Source organism: Aedes albopictus, chromosome 2 (genome assembly GCF_035046485.1).
Source record: "Aedes albopictus strain Foshan chromosome 2, AalbF5, whole genome shotgun sequence".
NCBI classification, from domain to species: domain Eukaryota; kingdom Metazoa; phylum Arthropoda; class Insecta; order Diptera; family Culicidae; genus Aedes; species Aedes albopictus.
The window spans coordinates 186,437,531-186,456,121 of NC_085137.1; the positions used below are offsets into that span (position 1 = coordinate 186,437,531).

An 18,591-nucleotide genomic window follows, 5' to 3' on the forward strand; every position below is an offset into this window, starting at 1 on the left:
AGAACGTAGGCGGAGTCCCTAGACGATGAAGGCGAGAAAGCCGCATACACCGGCGACATCCGTCTCCTCTACGATGTTTCACTTCCCCTTTTTGGGACTAAGATGAATGCTACGATGCCCACGAAAGACACGTCTGGCAAGTTATTGATCGACCCGGCTGACCAATTGAAACACTGGTTCGAGCACTTTGGAAACCTTTTACAAGTATCGGTCACGCCATCATCTTCTCAGCATGATCCACCAAGGGTTCGACGCATTACCTGTGTCAACACCGAAGCTCCATCAGTGCAGGAGATAGAAACAGTCATCCGTAACATGAAATCGAACAGGACCCCAGCGGTCGATCGCATATCAGCTGAGATGCTCAAAGCTGAATCCGTAGTATTCGCACAACTACCACCGACGAACCGACGTGACAGTGGTGTTTCAAAAGTGTCCCCCCTAAATTTAACGGTCGACCAGCAAAGCGAGCGAACGCTTCTGTCAAATCAGCTCAGGCGCGAACCTTTTCCTATATGAATACACGGGGGTTTGAAGTCAAGCTATCAAAACAACGCGAACCGTTATAGAGGAGGCGGTAGTGTTCGGCTATTTTTCATCATGGCGTCGGGGACAACAAATTTGAATTTATTTGTTCTAGCTGACACGTCGGTTCGTCGGTGCAACTACTGCATCAATTATTCTGCAACATATGCGAAACCACGACATTTCTAGCTGACTGGATGCAAGGCGTCTTAGTAAAGCTACCCAAGAACAATGACCTGACTGTATGCGAAAATTGGCGGGGCTTCATATTGTTGTGCTTCGTTCTCACTCCTCTGCTAAGTGATCTTTAACCGGATACAGGAGAAGATTGACGCAACTCTCCGACGGCAGCAAGCAGGATTCAGTGCTGGACGATCCTGTGTGGACCATATTGTCACGCTCCGTATCAACTTGGAGCAAATCAATCAATCTCTCTACCTGACGTATATTGATTACGGAAGCTTTCGTCCGTCTCAATTTCTAGAAAATGTGGGGAGCCCCTGGGCGTAATGGTGTCCCTGAGAATATCATCAGCCTCATTGAAGCACAGTACAGGGCATTTTCTTTATTTATTTATTTATCTATTTATTTATTTGCTCACTATCTTCGTCATGGACGCACAGATTGTTTGAACCAACTAGGTTCCTAATTCTATTCTTAAACTCTAATTTGCACATATTAAATCGAAATCTGCACTAACTACATTAAAAGCTCTCAAACACGCACAAAAAGGACTATTTTGATCATAATTGGTTCTATGAAGCGGGATTGCAAAAAGCGTTGGGCTACGGAATCGTTGCGGTGGAACATTTAGGGGAATTTCACCAAGAAGAGTAGGGCAATCGATGGTCTGTATAACTTGGAAGGTTAGTTGGATCCGACCATGGAAGCTGCCGCAACGCAAACCGCAAGAATTTACGTTGTAGATGCTCAATCCTTAACGTTTGCGTTAGGAACGGTATCCAAACTGGAGCAGCATACTCTAAAATGCTCCGAACTAGTGCGCAGAACAGTGTTTTCAGTGCGTAGACGTCAGTGAAATGTGAAGCATGCCGGTGAATAAAACCTAACGCTGACTACGCTTTGCCAATAACTGTTGAAATGTGCTCGTTGAACCGGAATTTCGAGTCGATTAAAACTCCGAGGTCGCTAATAGACTGAACACGCGCTACTGGTGTCGATCCGATGAAGTACTGATTGATGACCGAAGTGTTGCGGCGAGTGAAAGATATATCTTGCATTTGCTTTCATTGATGAGCATCCCGTTGTCACCGCACCACACAAATAGCGTATTCAAATCTTCTTGCAATGCCACGCAGTCTAACGATGAGGTGACGACACAATACAATTTCAAATCGTCAGCGAAGGATAGCTTACCGCATGCAAGCAGCTGGTATAGGTCGTTCACAAAAATGATGAATAGCAAGGGACCTAAAACACTGCCTTGAGGTACTCCAGAGGAGATGCCGAAGTTGCAGGACTGCGCCAAGTTAACTGAAACGCATGCTGAACGGTCCGAGAAATACGAATACAGCCATTTTGTCACCCAGTGTGGAAATCCCCAGTAAACCAGTGATCGTATAAGATGCTGCATAAGATGTTAAAGTGGAAGCGGTATACGTAAATTTTACATGCGCCTAAATAGAGGCCTGTACGTACATGGCCTTCACTTTATCATCTTATGCAGCATCTTCTACGATTACTGGCTGTCTGGGTCTAAGGTGGGTCATCTTTTCTACGATTGTAAAATGAGGCACTGTGTCCAAAGCCTTTGCAAAATCAATGTAGATTGAATCGACCTGGCGATATAATTCCACCTCGCGTGATAGTTCAGTGGCGTAACACATCAGATTTGTTGTGGTCGAGCGATTCCGTACGAATCCGTGCTGGCAATCGGATAAGACCGGCAAGGCGGCAATGTACAGTGCATTGTGGAACAGTTTCTCAAGAACTTTGCTCAAGCAGCATAACAGTGTGACACCACGATAATTTTCAACGCGATTGAAGCTCCCAGATTTGTGAATTGGCACTATAACACCACTATTCCACGCGGACGGGAATTTCGTTTGTGCGAGCGAGCGGTTAAATATATCCGTAATTGGGGATGGGGACGCAAGTGCAATAGCGCAATTATTAAACAGCAGAGAAGGAAGACCGTCCAGTCTTCAAAGATCATCATTGCAAGCACGAGTTTTTGAAAAGCATGCGCTGACAAACTCATTGCTGCGCGATGAATTTAAACATTTGCATTTTATTGCTCCTGTGCTCCTTTGATCAAAAGTAGTGCATCAATGATTCAAATCATTTGGATTGTTTGGGGCTCGATTACGTCTGAATGTTACGAAGTAGATGAATCTCCAATTGTTTTTTTTCTTCAATCTTATTAATTACGAAAACAGCGATAGCTTTGACAACATTATTGACAACCTTGAGGAAGCAGCAATTAGTTAAAATAAACCCACTCATAAAACGAAATAAGCATCACATAGTTATTGCGTATGTTCTACTGTAAACTGATTTTGTACTGCAGATCTCCACTACGTCCGGAAATTACAGGTACATTATTCTGCGAGCCACTCTCGGGGTCGGGTTTGCTGGCTAAGGAGCTCACATGGATAGGGTTCTGCGGAAGCGCACCAAGCGGCTTTTCCAATCATATTCAAATTACAAATCAGTGGATTGTAACTCATTTTTGCTCCTGTATTTATATTGTGGATTTTAGAATTTTCTATGGGATGTTGATGCCTAGTTTGACAAGTCTATGAATAAAAAAACTTATATTTTCGATATTTCTGTTCGAATGTGTTTAGTATTCTTCATGATTTTTGGGTGATGTTTAGTTCTTTTTAGCAGAACCCCGACCATTTATAGGTGCTATAAGTTTTTCTTCGATCATGTATACAGCATCAAGTAAAGAATAATAACACGATTTAAGATACTAATTTATTGTTAAAGCTAACATAGAGAAAATGCATGGCTGGTAACTTTAGATTGAAGAAAAACGTGGACCAACAACAACCGTAATTGAGGGGGCAGATTGCTGGCAGAAATGATCCATCAACGCGTCGATTCCCACAATTGTCAATGTTTTCCTGATGTCATCTATTTACTGGATAGCGCAAACACTAAAAAATAAAATTTAAAACAATTTCATCTTTACAATATTTATAAATCAATTAAATACCTCAAACATTCTCGACTTTCAACCGGCACAAATTCGGTGATAATGAAAATTACGAAAATAATCAGTCGCTAACAACACGGCCTGGTTGCTAGGCCTACCATGAGTGTTCGCTTGCTCATGTGGCGCACTCAACCAGTGTGAAGCATTGTGATTGATTTGCATCATTGATGCAGTATTTTGCCGAAATGATCGGAACAAATCATAGCAATGCTGATTTGAAAAAATAAGGAGCAAGCATTCTCATGCTCCTCGTTTTTTAGATCAAAGCAATGCAATGCAAGGGAACTTTTGAAGACTGAGACCGTCGGCTCCTGGTCTTTTTCGGCGTCGAGATCTTCGAGAGCCCTAATCACTTCCTCCGCAGACAGCTTCATGGTTGGAAGACGGATATTAAATATCGGTATGTTCACAAATCTAGCATGACGTGGCACTGGTGATGCGCGAGTAAAAATGCTTTCGAAGAAGACGCCAAAGAGATTTGCTGCTTCAGTGTTAGTGTGCGCTTTAGCTCCCCTGTATTCCATATTAGCCGGTATTATATTTTCGGAACGCTGCCATTTCATGAAGCTCCAGAAGGAGAAAGGATCATGTTTCACCCGTGACTGGATGCTAGACACGTAACTATCGTATGAAGAGCGCAAAAGAGAACTGTACATATTCTCCACGTCGCGGAGGAACCTTCTGTCATCAGTGGACTTTGAGGAGAAAAAGCGTAAAACGTTGCGGAGATTAGGAAGTCCAGGAGTCCACCAGAGGGAGTTCCTGTAGAGTATTGCACAACGGTGTCTTGCTCGATCCCATCCGGGTCGTTGCTGGAGTGAGGCACCGCTACTGTTCCTCATCATAATCGACAAGATCTTGGTAGGTGCGATTGATTGTGAACCAAATCGTGGGTTGCTGTGGCATCCCATTACCATGGAGCACCTAAATGATTTCGAACTGGTTCCATTACTCTCTTAGCTCAACGGCGCTCTGATATGCAGAGCAAGCTCGATGATCTTGCCAATCGCTCCTCAACGGCAGGTCTTACCATCGATATGGACCAGTAGGTCTGTGCCAATAAGGGAGAGGTCTTACCATCAACGTCAGCAAGACCAAATCGTTGGATGTAAACACGGTCAACCCTTCCAGCTTTACGGTAGCTGGGCAATCAGTTGAGAATGTTGAAAGCTTGCAATATCTTGGCATCCAAATCGCGTCCGATGGCGGCACCAAGATCGACAGAGGTGCACGGATCAAGAAGGCGAGGGTTGCTTTTGCGAGTTTAAGAAATTTATGGGAAAACATCCATAATAGTCGACGCACCAAAATCTTAATTTTCAACTCGAATGTGAAATCTGTGTTACTGTACGCCAGTGAAACTTGGTGTGTATCATAGGAGAACACTCATCGGCTGAAAGTATTTATCAATAGATGGCTGCGGTGTATAATTCGTGCATGGTGGCCTCATCATTGGATCTCCAACGTGGAGCTCCATCGTCGATGTCATCAAAAGCTAATAGCGACAGAAATTCGGAAGCGAAAGCGGAGGTTGATCGGCCACACTCTACACAGGAGTGGGAACGAAATGTGCAAACAAACGCTAGTTTGGAACCCAGCAGGACATCGCAGCAGAGGCAGACCCAGAGGCTCGAGGTGACGAACCCTTAATAAGGAAATAAAGGAAGTCGACATAAATTTGACCTGGCGACAGGTCAAGGCGATGGCTGACAATCGCACAGGATGGATATGTTATGCCCTCTGTACCACCATGCGTGCTCAGGACTGAACGCAAGTTTGTTTACATTCGGCAAACGCTAGAAAAAATGATCTTTTATGAATCCGCAATGAATTTTACTATCCATGCATTTTTTTAAAGTCCTTCAAATATCCTAAAACATCTTCGAAGACATCACAATCCAACGAATAGTTTTCGAGTTAAATATTTTGAAAGAAGAAAATTAGGTTTTTTACATTCGGCTTTTTCAAATGTTTAGCGAGGAAAATGGTTATGTGTGGATACAAAATGATTCACGGAATCCAGTACAGGAACAAAATCTCATTCAAAGCAAAAAAATATACAAAGTAAACATGGTATACTGTTGGGCTGGAAATGCTCTAAGCATTTCCATGGGAAAACAAATAAATGAACTTACCTTTGATAAATGCCTCCCAGATGTATCGCTTGTCCTGAAACGTTTGGTTGTTGAAACTAGTACACTGCTGCTCACGGAAGTCGACCGTTGGATCTGGGCACTCCTAGAAATAATAAAAAAGAACTTGTTGAAGCCCACTCCAAAAAGGGCATTATCAATTCCACCCACCTGTTCATTACAGAGATGGTACCGTTTAACAATTCCGATACAATCATAACTTTCCAGCGCTGGTTTGGGGCTTTTCTTCCCATTGATGTACCTGTCAAAAGAGAACATGATAAGAAAAGCTATCAATATTACATGAAGTTACATACAACTGGCTCCACAATGCATCAGAAAGGCCAGTAAATTTGCAGTTCACGATCGTTTTCCACACGACCACTTGAAAATTGGAATTAAATCATCTTGTCACAAACAACCAGACTCGGATATTGTTCGGTTCAATTACCAGCCCCCTCGCGCTCGGCGAGGGAACGAACACAGATGCCTTTATCCATTTCGGCTGTCAGCCCTGGCCCAGGTTGGTATGGAACGGACAGGCAAAAGCTGCGCAGCTACAGCAAGCCACAAATGAGCCATCCACGCGAGAGAAGATAACGTGTTGAAATGTAAAGTGACAGCTGATGGCGCGCGTGTAATCATGATTCCGATATGAACCGACCTACCGACCAACCTGCCAGACCCTCCTTCGCTGTTTCTGGACAGCAGGTCCGTTCAGTTCAGTAAGTTGTTGGACCTGCACTGCAGTGTATGAGGTGGAGAACCGAACCGATACTGGTTCATAAAGCGTGGCATATATTGCAATATGTCCCGAATAATATGGGATATGCAATCCCAAATCAAATAAGTGTTCAGATTAGTGTACAATGAGTACTTCCACAGCTATTGACTGGGAGTTTTCTCTGTCGACGACCATTTAGGATTTGTGTATCGTGTGACATGCAAAAAGATAGTAGGGTATTGGTTCCCTTATTAAGCATGTGGCTCCCATTTTCATCCTACGAAAAACAAAGGATTGAGGCGCTGTTTGTTTTGTTTCTTATTTTTGTATTTTTTGTTAGAAGTGAGCACCCATGAAAACAAAAAGAACGGAGTCAATCGGTGCCGTAATCGCTTGTTTTCGAATAGGATGAATATGGGAGCGTGAGATTACTGATGGAACACATACCCTATATGCCCTGAATATTCAAGAAAATGTCTTTTACGAAAAGTTTCTAAATTGACCGGAAATTTAAATCGACGACGCCTTTTTTTATTTATTTAGTTCAGCTCTCCAATGTCGGTCACGCCCATGACTATCACCATATCACGCTCCACCTGGTCCGCCCATCTCGCTCCACACCTTCTTCTGCTAACCGGATGATTAGCAACCACAAATTTGGCAGGGTTGTTGTCCGGCATTCTCACAACATGCACTGCCCACCTTATCCGTCCAGCTTTAGCCGCTTTCAGGATGTTGGGTTCACCGTAGAGTGCAGCGAGCTCGTGGTACATCCATCGCCGCTACAAACTACTCTACCACACGCCGTCAAAGATCGTCATTAACAAGCGTCACCCAAAAACTCCGAGTGGTTGCAAGTCGTCCTCGAGCATGGTCCTTGTCTCGTGGCAGTAGAGGACCACCGGTCTTATTAGCGTCGTACATGGTACATTTGATGCGGGGTGAATCTTTTTTGACCGCAGTTTCTTCTGCAGCTCATAGTAGGTCCGACTTCCTTTGATGATGCGTCTTCGCATTTCGTTTCACGCTATTGTCAGCCGTTAGCAAAGAACCGTGGCAGATGCATTTTTTTACAACCTCGAAAGTATCCTCGTCTATCGAAACATTGCTGCCAGGGATTGTCCTGCCCTGCTCAGTCCAACCTACCAGCATGTACTTTATTTTAGCCGAATTCACCACCAGCCCGACATCTGCTGCTTCTCGTTTCAGGCAGGTGTACAGCGCTACCACCATTCCAAATGTACTAGCAATATTATCCATGTCATCCGTAAAACAGAAATTGTTCAGATTTCGTCAAGATCGTGCCACGCTGTAGAGCCCGACTCGTCGCATAACACCTTCCAGGGCGATGTTGATTAGTAGGCAGAAAAGTTCATCACCTTGTCGCTGCCCCCGCCGAGATGCAAATGAACTGTTGAACACCAGTTATTAGACTTCTTGTGACATAACTTGTATTCTTAGTGTATTATTCCATTGTCATTGAAGGCCAATAAAGTGTCAATTTTGATACAGTTCTGGTTTTGTTTTTTAGATGCTTTAAAATTTGAAAATAGTTCGCATTATTAGGACTTGAAAGTCCTTAAAGGATTGCCAGGAATTCCAAGAGGAATTTGCAGTAGAAAACTTCTGGAGGAATCTCTAAAAGAACTCGTGAAAGAATCCCTGAGAGAAATTCTAGACCAATCCCTGCAGGAGCTGCAGTGTGAAACCGGAAGTTCTGCAGGAATCCCTGGGGATCAATAGATCCCCGAATAAACTTTTGAAAAAAATCCCTGATTGGAATTTTAGAGGATTTCCAAGAGAAATCTCCGAAAGAATTCCAGGAGCAATGTCCGAAAGAACTGAAGCATGAATCCCCGAATAATTCCAACAGAAATCGCAAAGGAAATCCACCAGGAATCCCCAAAGGAATTTCAGCAGGAATTTTCAAAAGAATTCCAGTGGGAGTTGTGAAAGTAATACGGCGAGGAATCCCCAATAGATTTTCAGAAGAAATTCCCGAAGGATTCCCAAAGCAATTCCAAGAGAATCCCTCGATGGATTTCCAGGAGGAACCCCCGAAGGAATTTCAAGAGAAATCCCCGAAGAAATTCTAAGAGGAATCGCGAAAGCAATTTCACGAGCAACACAAAAGGAATTTCAGCATGAATTGCAAAGGAGTTCTAACCGGAAAGGAATTCCAGCAGGAATCCCCAAAACAATTCCAGCATTAATACTGAAGGAATCCCACCAGGAATCCCCAAAAGAATTTCAGCAAGATCTCGAAAAAATCCCGGAAGGAGTTCCCGAAGTAATTCCAGGAAGAATCCCCGAGAGAATTTCAGGAGGAATCCCCGTGGGAATTCCAGAAGGCATCCCGAAAGAATTCCAGGCAGGAATACCACAGCAATTCCACAAGGAATTCCCAACAGAACTTCAAGAGGTATCCCCAAAATAATTCCAGCAGGAAACTTAAAGGGACTCCACAAGGAATCCACAAAGGTATTCCAGCATGACTTTCAAACAAAAAAAAACTAGCAGAAATCCTCAAAGGATTTCTAGGAGGAGTCATCGAAGGATACCCAGGAGGCAACCTCGAAGGTATTCAAAGAGGGATCCCCAAAGGAATCCCAGAAAGAATCCCAAAAGAATCTCAAGAGGAATCACCGAATGAATTCCAGGAGTCACTGAAATAAATTTAGGAAGAACTTTCGAAGAAATCCCATAAGGAATTCCCAAAGGAATCACCGAAAGACTTCTAGGAGGAATTTACCAATAAATTCCAGGAGGAATCTTTGAAGGAATTTCAGGAGGAATTTCCTAAGAAATCCCAGAAGGAATCTTTGAAGGAATTCCAGGAGGAATCGCAAAAAAAAATCCAGAATTCTAGAAGGAATATCTCAAGCGTCTCAAGGAATTCTTGGAGGAATTTCCTAAGGAATTCCAGGAGGAATCTCTAAAGGAATTCCAGAAGAAATATCCTAAGCAGTTCCAGGAGGAATCCTCCAAGGAATTCCAGGAGGAATCCAAAAGGAATTCCAGCATGAATTGCAAAGGATTTCCAACCGGGATCTTTAAAGAAATTGCCGCAGGAATCCCCAAAACATTCCCAACAGGAATTCCAAAGGAATCCCATCTAGGGCCCGTAGCATAATGAAAGTTTTACTAATAATATTAGTCTTGTAGCTTGTAACTTGTAATTTCCTATTGTATAAAAATCATACAAATACAAGCTACAAGTCCAATACTACAAGTCGGTTGAACTAATATTATTTGTAGAAATAACAAGCGTCTGTTGCATAAACGAACTACAAGTATAAAATATTAGCTATGACTTGTACTTTTTATAATAAGTCTCAAACGTCTTGTAAAATAATGTACAAGTTAATTTAATTTCTTGCATAAGTCATATTTAGTTCAAAATATACAGATTTTCCATTCTCATGAACTCAAAAGATAAGATTTATCAAACATTTCAAGCTTAATCCCAGTTTTCGACTACAGTCGAACCTCCATGAGTCGATGTTCCTTGTCTCGATATCGACTCATGGAGGTAAATTTTTCCATACTGAAAAATAATTTCTGGGTTACTATGATGGTCCCCCAAAAAGCTTTTTAAAGGATTGTTGTTCCACTACTCGATATTTCCTTGAGTCGATGGTCCCTTCAATATCGACTCATGGAGGGTTTACTGTATAAGGTTAAGCTCGAAGTTTAGCAATATGTATCAAAACAACTTGTATTTTCATGGTCCCTAATGTTACAAGTGCTAATAATATTAGTGGCAAATCGAGCCTTTATGCAACACAAATTATTAGCACTTGTAATATTAGTACTTGTAGCTTGCAACTTGAAGCTTATATTACTAACCCGATTAAGCTTTAGGCCCCTGGAATTCCCTAAGGAAGTTCATCATGTACTCCCAAAAGAACCCCAATAGAAATTTCCAAAGAATCCTTAAAGGAGTTCCAGGAGGATCTCCAAAGGAATTCAAGGTGGAATCTCAAAGGAATTTCAGGAGGAATTTCCGAACGAATTCCAGGACCCAGTCAACCTGTGCACAATGGGTCCAGAGCCGTATTTACGAAGACAAAAATGTTTGTGCCTAAACCATAAGTTTTAGATACATGATGTCTTTGGGAAAATTTCATCTAATTTTTCATCCTTTTTTCCCATTGTTGTGAAATTAGGGTGGTCCCTCTAGTTTAGCTGATCTAAACATCTGCTTTTTAATAGTTTTATGTATGTTTACAAAATGTTCTACAAAGTTGTAAAAGAACTTATTTGGAGCAAATTTGCCGAAGAATCCATTTTTCTATCTCTTATGGTTCCCAACTTATATTTTTTTAAAGGATTCTTGTTAGGGTGATCCATGAAATTCAGTTTTCATGAAATAACTTTTAATTCGTTCGTTTCTCGTAAATATTTTGTTCCGAGCACTTTTAGAACTATCAACGACGCATATTTTTTTCCAAAGAGCTGAATGTTTTTTTTTTTTTTTTTTTTTTTTTTTTTTTATTTGTGAATTTTAACTTATGCTAATTCTTCACACAAAAGAGCTGAATGTTCTAACTCTCATGGTTAAAAAGATATTGGCGTTTTTCTTCGAAAAAACACTTTTATTTAAAAAGTCATATCTCAAAAAGGAGCAAATGGATTTTAAATCTCTCGATTGCATTGGAAAGATCGTACTCTGTTCTATTTATGGTGGAAAAACTGCAGGTACCTTTTTTGTTTAATCCGACTAGAAAGTTCTAACAAAAATATAACATAATTATAACAAACCATGATATTTATAACTCATTGTGATATAACCATGTTCAACATCCTTGGTGATTTTTAAATAGTATAACTCAATTATAACACATTATGTTATAAATGTTGTTTACAACCCGGGTAGAGGAAAAGAGCTCAATTATAGGATATTTTGATATTGAGATCAAATAGTGATTTTGGTTTGATTGATATAAGAGATAAAAGATCTAAAACTAATATCAAAAATTTACTCCTGGAACATCATCACCATATCATGTTTAGATCTTGTAAGATCTAACCAATAGCAGCGAGCTATTAGTTTGATCTTGAAATATCAAATTTTGATATTGTTCAGATATTCCAGGAACATTTTTTTATATTATTTTCAGATATTTTATCTTTTATGTCAATCAAACCAATATCACGTTTTGATCGTCAGTATTTCACCTCTACCCGGGAACTCATTGTAATATAATTTGTTTTGATTCTTCGACATTTGAACAATAATGTTACAAAATTGTATCACATTTTGATAGAAACTAAAAATCCTGAAGCTAATATTCATATCGCATTCTGTTATAATTTTGATCTGATTATAACAAAATAGGTTATTATCTTGATAAGACCAGTGTGGTTTTAGTTACAATTTTAGTTATTTTAACATCATCCTGCATCTAGTTTATAACACAATAAGTTATTGAAAAATATTATAACACCATAACACAATATGATATAATCTTGATATAATTTTCTAGTCGGGAAGCTTTTTATTGAATTTTGAAAATATGATTTTTTTCATGGAAAAGCAGTTATAACTTTGAAAATCGATGAGATACAAACTTGGCGTCTTCGACAAAATTGTGAGTTTTTGGCTGCTCTAAAAGTGCCCAGAACAAAGTAGGGTATTGCACCATTTGGGCAGGTGTACCTATTTTGGGCACTTGTTGCTATAACTAAGACAATTTCAAACCGATAGATTTGAATTTTTGTACAGAGTTAGATACTGTACGTGCCTAACTCTGGACAAAATTTCAAATCAATCGGTTTGAAATTGACTTAGTTATAGCGACAAGTGCCCAAAATAGGTACACCTGCCCAAATGGTACAAGACCCTATTGTGAAAAAATCAACACAAAAAATTATATTGAGTAAAAACAGATTTTCATATGAAAAACGACGCACTCCAAGCAAATTCAACTCGTCTTTATTAGATAGATCAAAGTAGCTTGATAAATGGTCATCCATTCAGTTAGTGCTCAACTTCCGAGCCGATCAGTCGATCTCTTCGATAGAGCGTACTTCGGAAGCCGTTCACGGACTATTCGTAAAGTCTCTACCGGTAATTTCGCCGTTGTTATCGATATTCGTAGCCGCCGCGTCGCAGTAAAGCGCGATGCCGCGCCGCGAGAACACGTTTCGCGTGGATTACTCGCAGTTTCCGAGACAATTTTCTCATGAAGAAATTCTAAAATTCGTGGGAAAAGAACTCGGCCTAACGCGAGAAAATGTGCGCCTACTTCAGCCTAGCAAGCGGCTCGGTTGCACCTTCGTGGAGGTCAACAACCTTGAGCTCGCTGAGAGGATCGTGCGCGAGCATGATAACAAACACGATTTCGTGTTTGACGGGAAGACATACAAGCTGCGTATTCTCATGGAGGACGGAGCCGTGGAGGTGCGATTGTTCGACCTCTCCAACGATGTTACCAACGTTCACATCGCCGAATTTCTCGCCGAGTACGGAGACGTGCTCCATATTCGGGATCTTCTCTGGGACGAACGATCCGCTTTTGGTGGTGTGAAAACCGGCGTACGCATCGCTCGGATGGTGGTCAAAAAGAATATTCCTTCTCTTGTCACGATTCGAGGTGAAGACACGGCGGTAGGCTACAGGGGACAACGTCAAACATGTATACATTGCCAGGAGTTCGTACATATCGGTATACCATGTGTACAGAACAAAAAACTGCTCGCGCAAAAGCTCGCAGCAGACAAATCGTATGCTAACGTCGCGAAACAGCCAGCACCGACGAAGCGGGCAGATCCGAACAATCCACCTCAAAAGGTACTGTCGAACTCCTCACAGTGTTCGAATGCCGTGACGACTGGAACCCGAGCGCCACCGAAGCCGAATACGATGCCTCCCCCGGCTAACAAACCCTCCGGTCCACCCCCGGATATCCCAACCGCGCCGCTCCCGACCTCGACCGGCATCCTCAACACGACTCGTAATTCTGATGGTAACGACACGGACAGCTCTCACGCCTCTTGCAGCTCGAATAGCAGCCGGCGGTTGCGCAGTAAACGATCGCCTCCAGGGAAAAAGATGCGACGCAACGACGAAGCCAACAACGAACACGGCCGAGGCTCCCAGGAAGAAATGCAACTGTAATGGAGCACACCAGCGTAAACATCGGAACCATCAATATCAACACCATAACAAACACAACGAAATTGAACGCGCTACGCACGTTCCTTCGCACAACGGACCTAGACATCGTTTTCCTGCAGGAGGTGGAGAACGAACAGTTAGCGCTACCTGGGTACAATGTAGTCTGCAATGTCGACCAAGCGAGGAGAGGAACAGCAATCGCACTCAAAACCCACATCAAATTCTCGCATGTTGAAAAGAGCCTGGACGGAAGACTACTTGCCTTGCGAGTACACAACACCACGATGTGCAATGTATATGCCCCATCGGGATCCGCTCTTCGCGCCGAACGTGAAAGGTTCTTCAACAACACGATAGCCTATTACCTTCGGTACCGCACCGATCACGTCATTCTTGGAGGTGACTTCAACTGTGTGGTTCGGCAATGCGATGCGACAGGTTCGAACCCGAGCCCCGCTCTCCAAGCAACCATACAACAACTTCGAATGCACGATGTGTGGCTGCAACTCCGGTCCCGCGAACCGGGATATACATTCATAACACACAATTCTTCGTCCAGGCTTGATCGACTGTATGTCAGCGCTAACCTACGAGAACAGCTGAGAGCGACAGATATCCATGTCTGTTGCTTCTCCGATCATAAAGCCGTCACTGCGAGAATTTGCATCCCTCTCCCAGACAGAGCACCCGGTAGAGGCTTCTGGTCCCTCCGTCCCCATCTGCTGTCCACCGATAACTTAGAGGAGCTTCAAACGCAATGGCAATACTGGACTCGCCAACGTCGTTATTATCGGTCTTGGATGGAATGGTGGTTGTCATGCGCTAAGTCCAAATTAAAATCTTTTTTTTAGATGGAAGTCCAAAATTGCTTTCGACGCTTTCCATCGCGAGCAACAGCGACTTTACGGTTTGCTGCAACGAGCGTATGACAGCTACCATCATGATCGTTCCATGCTTGTTACCATCAATCGTGTAAAAGCCGAAATGCTTGCACACCAACGCCGCTTCACTGAAATGTTTCTGCATATAAACGAAACGTACGTGGCCGGCGAAGCGATGTCTACCTACCAGCTGGGAGAACGAACGCGTCGTAAAACGATGATAGAACACATTCGAAACGAAAGAGACGAAGTTATCGACGACGCTGATGGGATTCGAGACCATATGGTTGAATACTTCACGAACCTGTACGCGCGAGGGGACGTAGATGATCTGCAAGGCAGTGGTTTCCAATGCGAACGAGCCATCCCAGAGCAGGACCATGCGAATGCATCGTGTATGAGCGAAATCACAACCGTGGAAATTCTTTCTGCTATACGTACTAGCGCATCCCGAAAATCACCTGGCCCCGACGGACTTCCAAAAGAATTCTACTTGCGGACGTTCGATGTCATTCATCGGGAATTGAACCTGGTGCTGAATGAAGCGATCAGTTCCAACCTTCCGACAACGTTTCTCGACGGTGTGATTGTATTAGTGAAGAAGCGTGGAGCAGGCGACACCGCCCGTGCGTACAGGCCAATTAGCTTGATTAATTATGATTATAAAATTCTCGCGCGGATTCTCAAAACTAGACTCGAAAGTGTCATGCTTGCCCACAACGTATTGACGGACTCGCAAAAATGCTCCAATGGCAGAAGGAACATTTTCCAGGCCACACTTGCCGTGAAAGACCGAATCGCACAGCTAAAATCAAATCGACAATGTGGTAAATTGATTGGATTCGATCTCGATCATGCGTTCGACAGAGTTGATCACGGATTTCTCTTCAACACAATGCGTGGTTTGGGTTTCAACACGGCTTTGGTGGACCTATTGTCCCGCATAGCAGCAGCCTCCTCGTCTCGTCTCCTCATCAATGGGTCTCTCTCAGCGACGTTTCCAATCCAGCGATCGGTGCGACAAGGAGATCCACTATCTATGCACCTCTTCGTGATCTACCTTCACCCTCTCTTGCGGCGCCTGAAACAAGTGTGCGGCAGGGATTTGATTGTAGCGTATGCGGACGACATCAGTGCGATCGTTACCAGCGTAGAACAATTAAATGCGATGCGAAATTTGTTCCGCGGCTTTGGACGCGTATCAGGAGCGGTTCTCAACGAAAATAAAACAACTGCCATCGACGTTGGGATTATCAATGCACCATTGACTGTGCCATGGTTGCGCACGGACAACACCATCAAAATTCTTGGGATTGTCTTCACCAATTCAATTCGAGAAATGGTAACTTTAAACTGGGATACCATCGTGACGAACTTTTCCCGTCAAGTTTGGCTCCACTCGCAACGCGCGCTGACGTTGTACCAGAAAGTGATATTATTCAACACGTTTCTGTCATCGAAGATGTGGTACATGGCAGCGCACTTGCCGCCACTGGCGGTGCATGTGGCAAAGCTGACATCTACCATGCGAAGATACCTATTTCGAGGAGCACCAGCGACGATACCGATGCTGCAATTAGCCCGAAGAAAGCAGGACGGCGGGATGAACTTGCATCTCCCGAGCATGAAATGCAACTCGCTGATCATCAACAGGCACTTAACTGAGATCGATTCCCTTCCCTTTTATCAATCCTGTATAAACCAAGTCAATCCCATTCCTGCAAATGTTATCTCAAACCTTCCCTGCCTCAAACTTATCATAAGCCACCTCCCAAACCTGCCCTTCCAAATCCGTGTACACCCCTCCGCTGATCTCATCCATCGTCTCTTCGTAAATCAAACGGATAGACCCAAAGTTGAAAGCGATCATCCTAACTGTAACTGGTCTCGTGTGTGGTTGAATATTTCGACGCGGGAGCTGCTATCTCCACAAAAATCTGCCCTTTACATGTGGGTTAACCAGAAAGTGCCATGTCGACGGCTTTTGTTCCGAATGCGACGAACGGATGGAGAACACTGTTTGCACTGCGCTGCTCCTAGCGAGACTATGGAACACAAATTTTTCAACTGTAGCAGAGTGCAAGGTGCGTGGAGGCTGTTACAACGACGGCTATTGGAGATGACTGGTCGACGACGTCCTTTTGTTTGCACCGAACTGCTGCGACCTTCTCTTGAATGGACTTCGGCAGCAGATAAAATAATTATATTAAAAACACTTGTGAATTATTTTACATTCATTGAAAGCTCTAATGGTAGAATAGACGTAGACGCTTTAAAATTTCATCTAGATGTCGAAGTTTAACTAATTATGTATATAATTTTAAATAAGCAATCGACCAAATAAAACTTTTATAAAAAAAAAAAAAAAATCCATTTCATTCTAGAACCAATGTTTATTTATACTGTCATCACCATTAAGGCACACTGTTGATAAAATATTGTAAATCGTGTAACTTTGTTAGGCTTTTACGTTAATATCAACATATACTAGTGATTGACATTTTCACTATCCATACATTGAAGTGATGAAATTAAAATGAAATTGATGGAAATCAGCTCAAAATCAGATTTTAAGTTGAGTTCATTGACGAATTATGGATTAAGAGACGAACCAGCCAAGGGCTGAAAGTCTCTCAAATAAAGATAAATCAATCAATCAATCAATTATGGATTATAAACAAATTTAAACATTTTCGACATGGTTACTTCGATCTATCTAACATAGACGAGTTGAATTTGCTTGAAGTGTGTCGTTTTTCACATGAAAACCTGTTTTTACTCCATATAATTTTATGTGTTGATTTTTTCACAATACTTTGTTCTTGGCACTTTTAGAGCAGCCCAAAACTCACAATTTTGTCGAAGACGCCAAGTTTGTATCTCATCGATTTTCAAAGTTATAACTGCTTTTCCATGAAAAAAATCGTATTTTCAAAATTCAATAAAAAGCTTTAAACAAAAAAGGTACCTGCAGTTTTTTCACCATAAATAGAACAGAGTACGATTTTTCCAATGCAATCGAGAGATTAAAAATCCATTTGCTCCTTTTTGAGATATGACTTTTTAAGTAAAAGTGATTTTTAGAAGAAAAACGCCAATATCTTTTTTAACCATGAGAGTTAGAACATTCAGCTCTTTGGAAAAAATATGCGTCGTTGATAGTTCCAAAAGTGCTCGGAACAAAGCATTTACGAGAAACGAACGAATTAAAAGTTATTTCAAGAAAACTGAATTTCATGGGTCACCCTAACAAGAATCATTTAAAAAAAATTAAGTTGGGAACCATAAGAGATAGAAAAATGGTTTCTTCGGCAAACTTGCTCCAAATAAGTTCTTTTACAACTTTGTAGAACATTTTGTAAACATACATAAAACTATTAAAAAGCAGATGTTTAGTTCAGCTAAACTAGAGGGACCACCCTAATTTCACAATAATGAGAAAAACCCAGATTAATCCACCTAGTGGTGGTAGTGCCTTTCTCGTCGTATATGTACTCATGATCTTTCCGTCGACGTTTGCCGATCCTGAGAATACTTATACGCTCAATACAATTCATGTAAAATTTGACCTTATGAAGAAACAAATGCAGAAAATGGAAATTTTCCATCCAATATTAAATTGCAATGAGAAGAGCGAGGGATCAACCAGCCGTACCTAAATTGTGCACAGTAATTTGAGACGCAAAACGAGATTGGAAAAACTTTATTCAGTGTTGATGAGACAATTTTTGAACATGTATCTCATGGGTTACAGTATATCGAGCACTCGTCTATAATGTCATGACCATTAGGGTGGCCCACACTTATTTTATTTATTTATTTATTTACTTGATTTGATCAACAGGCTAAACAAGCCCCAATGATCTTATTACTTAATACTAGTAACACAACGTAATCAAACTCTAAACATCAAACATTGTTCACGAGCGTATAAAAACAATGCAACAGAAACAAAAAAAAAACAACACAAACTGAGCACTATTTTCTACGTTTTTAATCAGATCGGTAATATAAAAACTTTG

The 18,591-nt window shown here is 41.9% G+C and overlaps 1 protein-coding gene across 1 annotated transcript in view; it reads right to left on the reverse strand.

The window, feature by feature from the left end:
* Positions 1 to 18,591, reverse strand: part of LOC109409361 (thrombospondin type-1 domain-containing protein 4) — an 820,641-nt gene that overhangs the window by 436,220 nt on the left and 365,830 nt on the right. Inside the window, exons 5-6 of the mRNA XM_029859333.2 lie at positions 6,013 to 6,103; positions 5,845 to 5,947 (exon numbers count right to left, since the gene is read on the reverse strand). Of these exons, the coding sequence (XP_029715193.1) occupies positions 5,845 to 5,947; positions 6,013 to 6,103 (194 nt within the window). The remainder of the gene's footprint in view (positions 1 to 5,844; positions 5,948 to 6,012; positions 6,104 to 18,591) is intronic.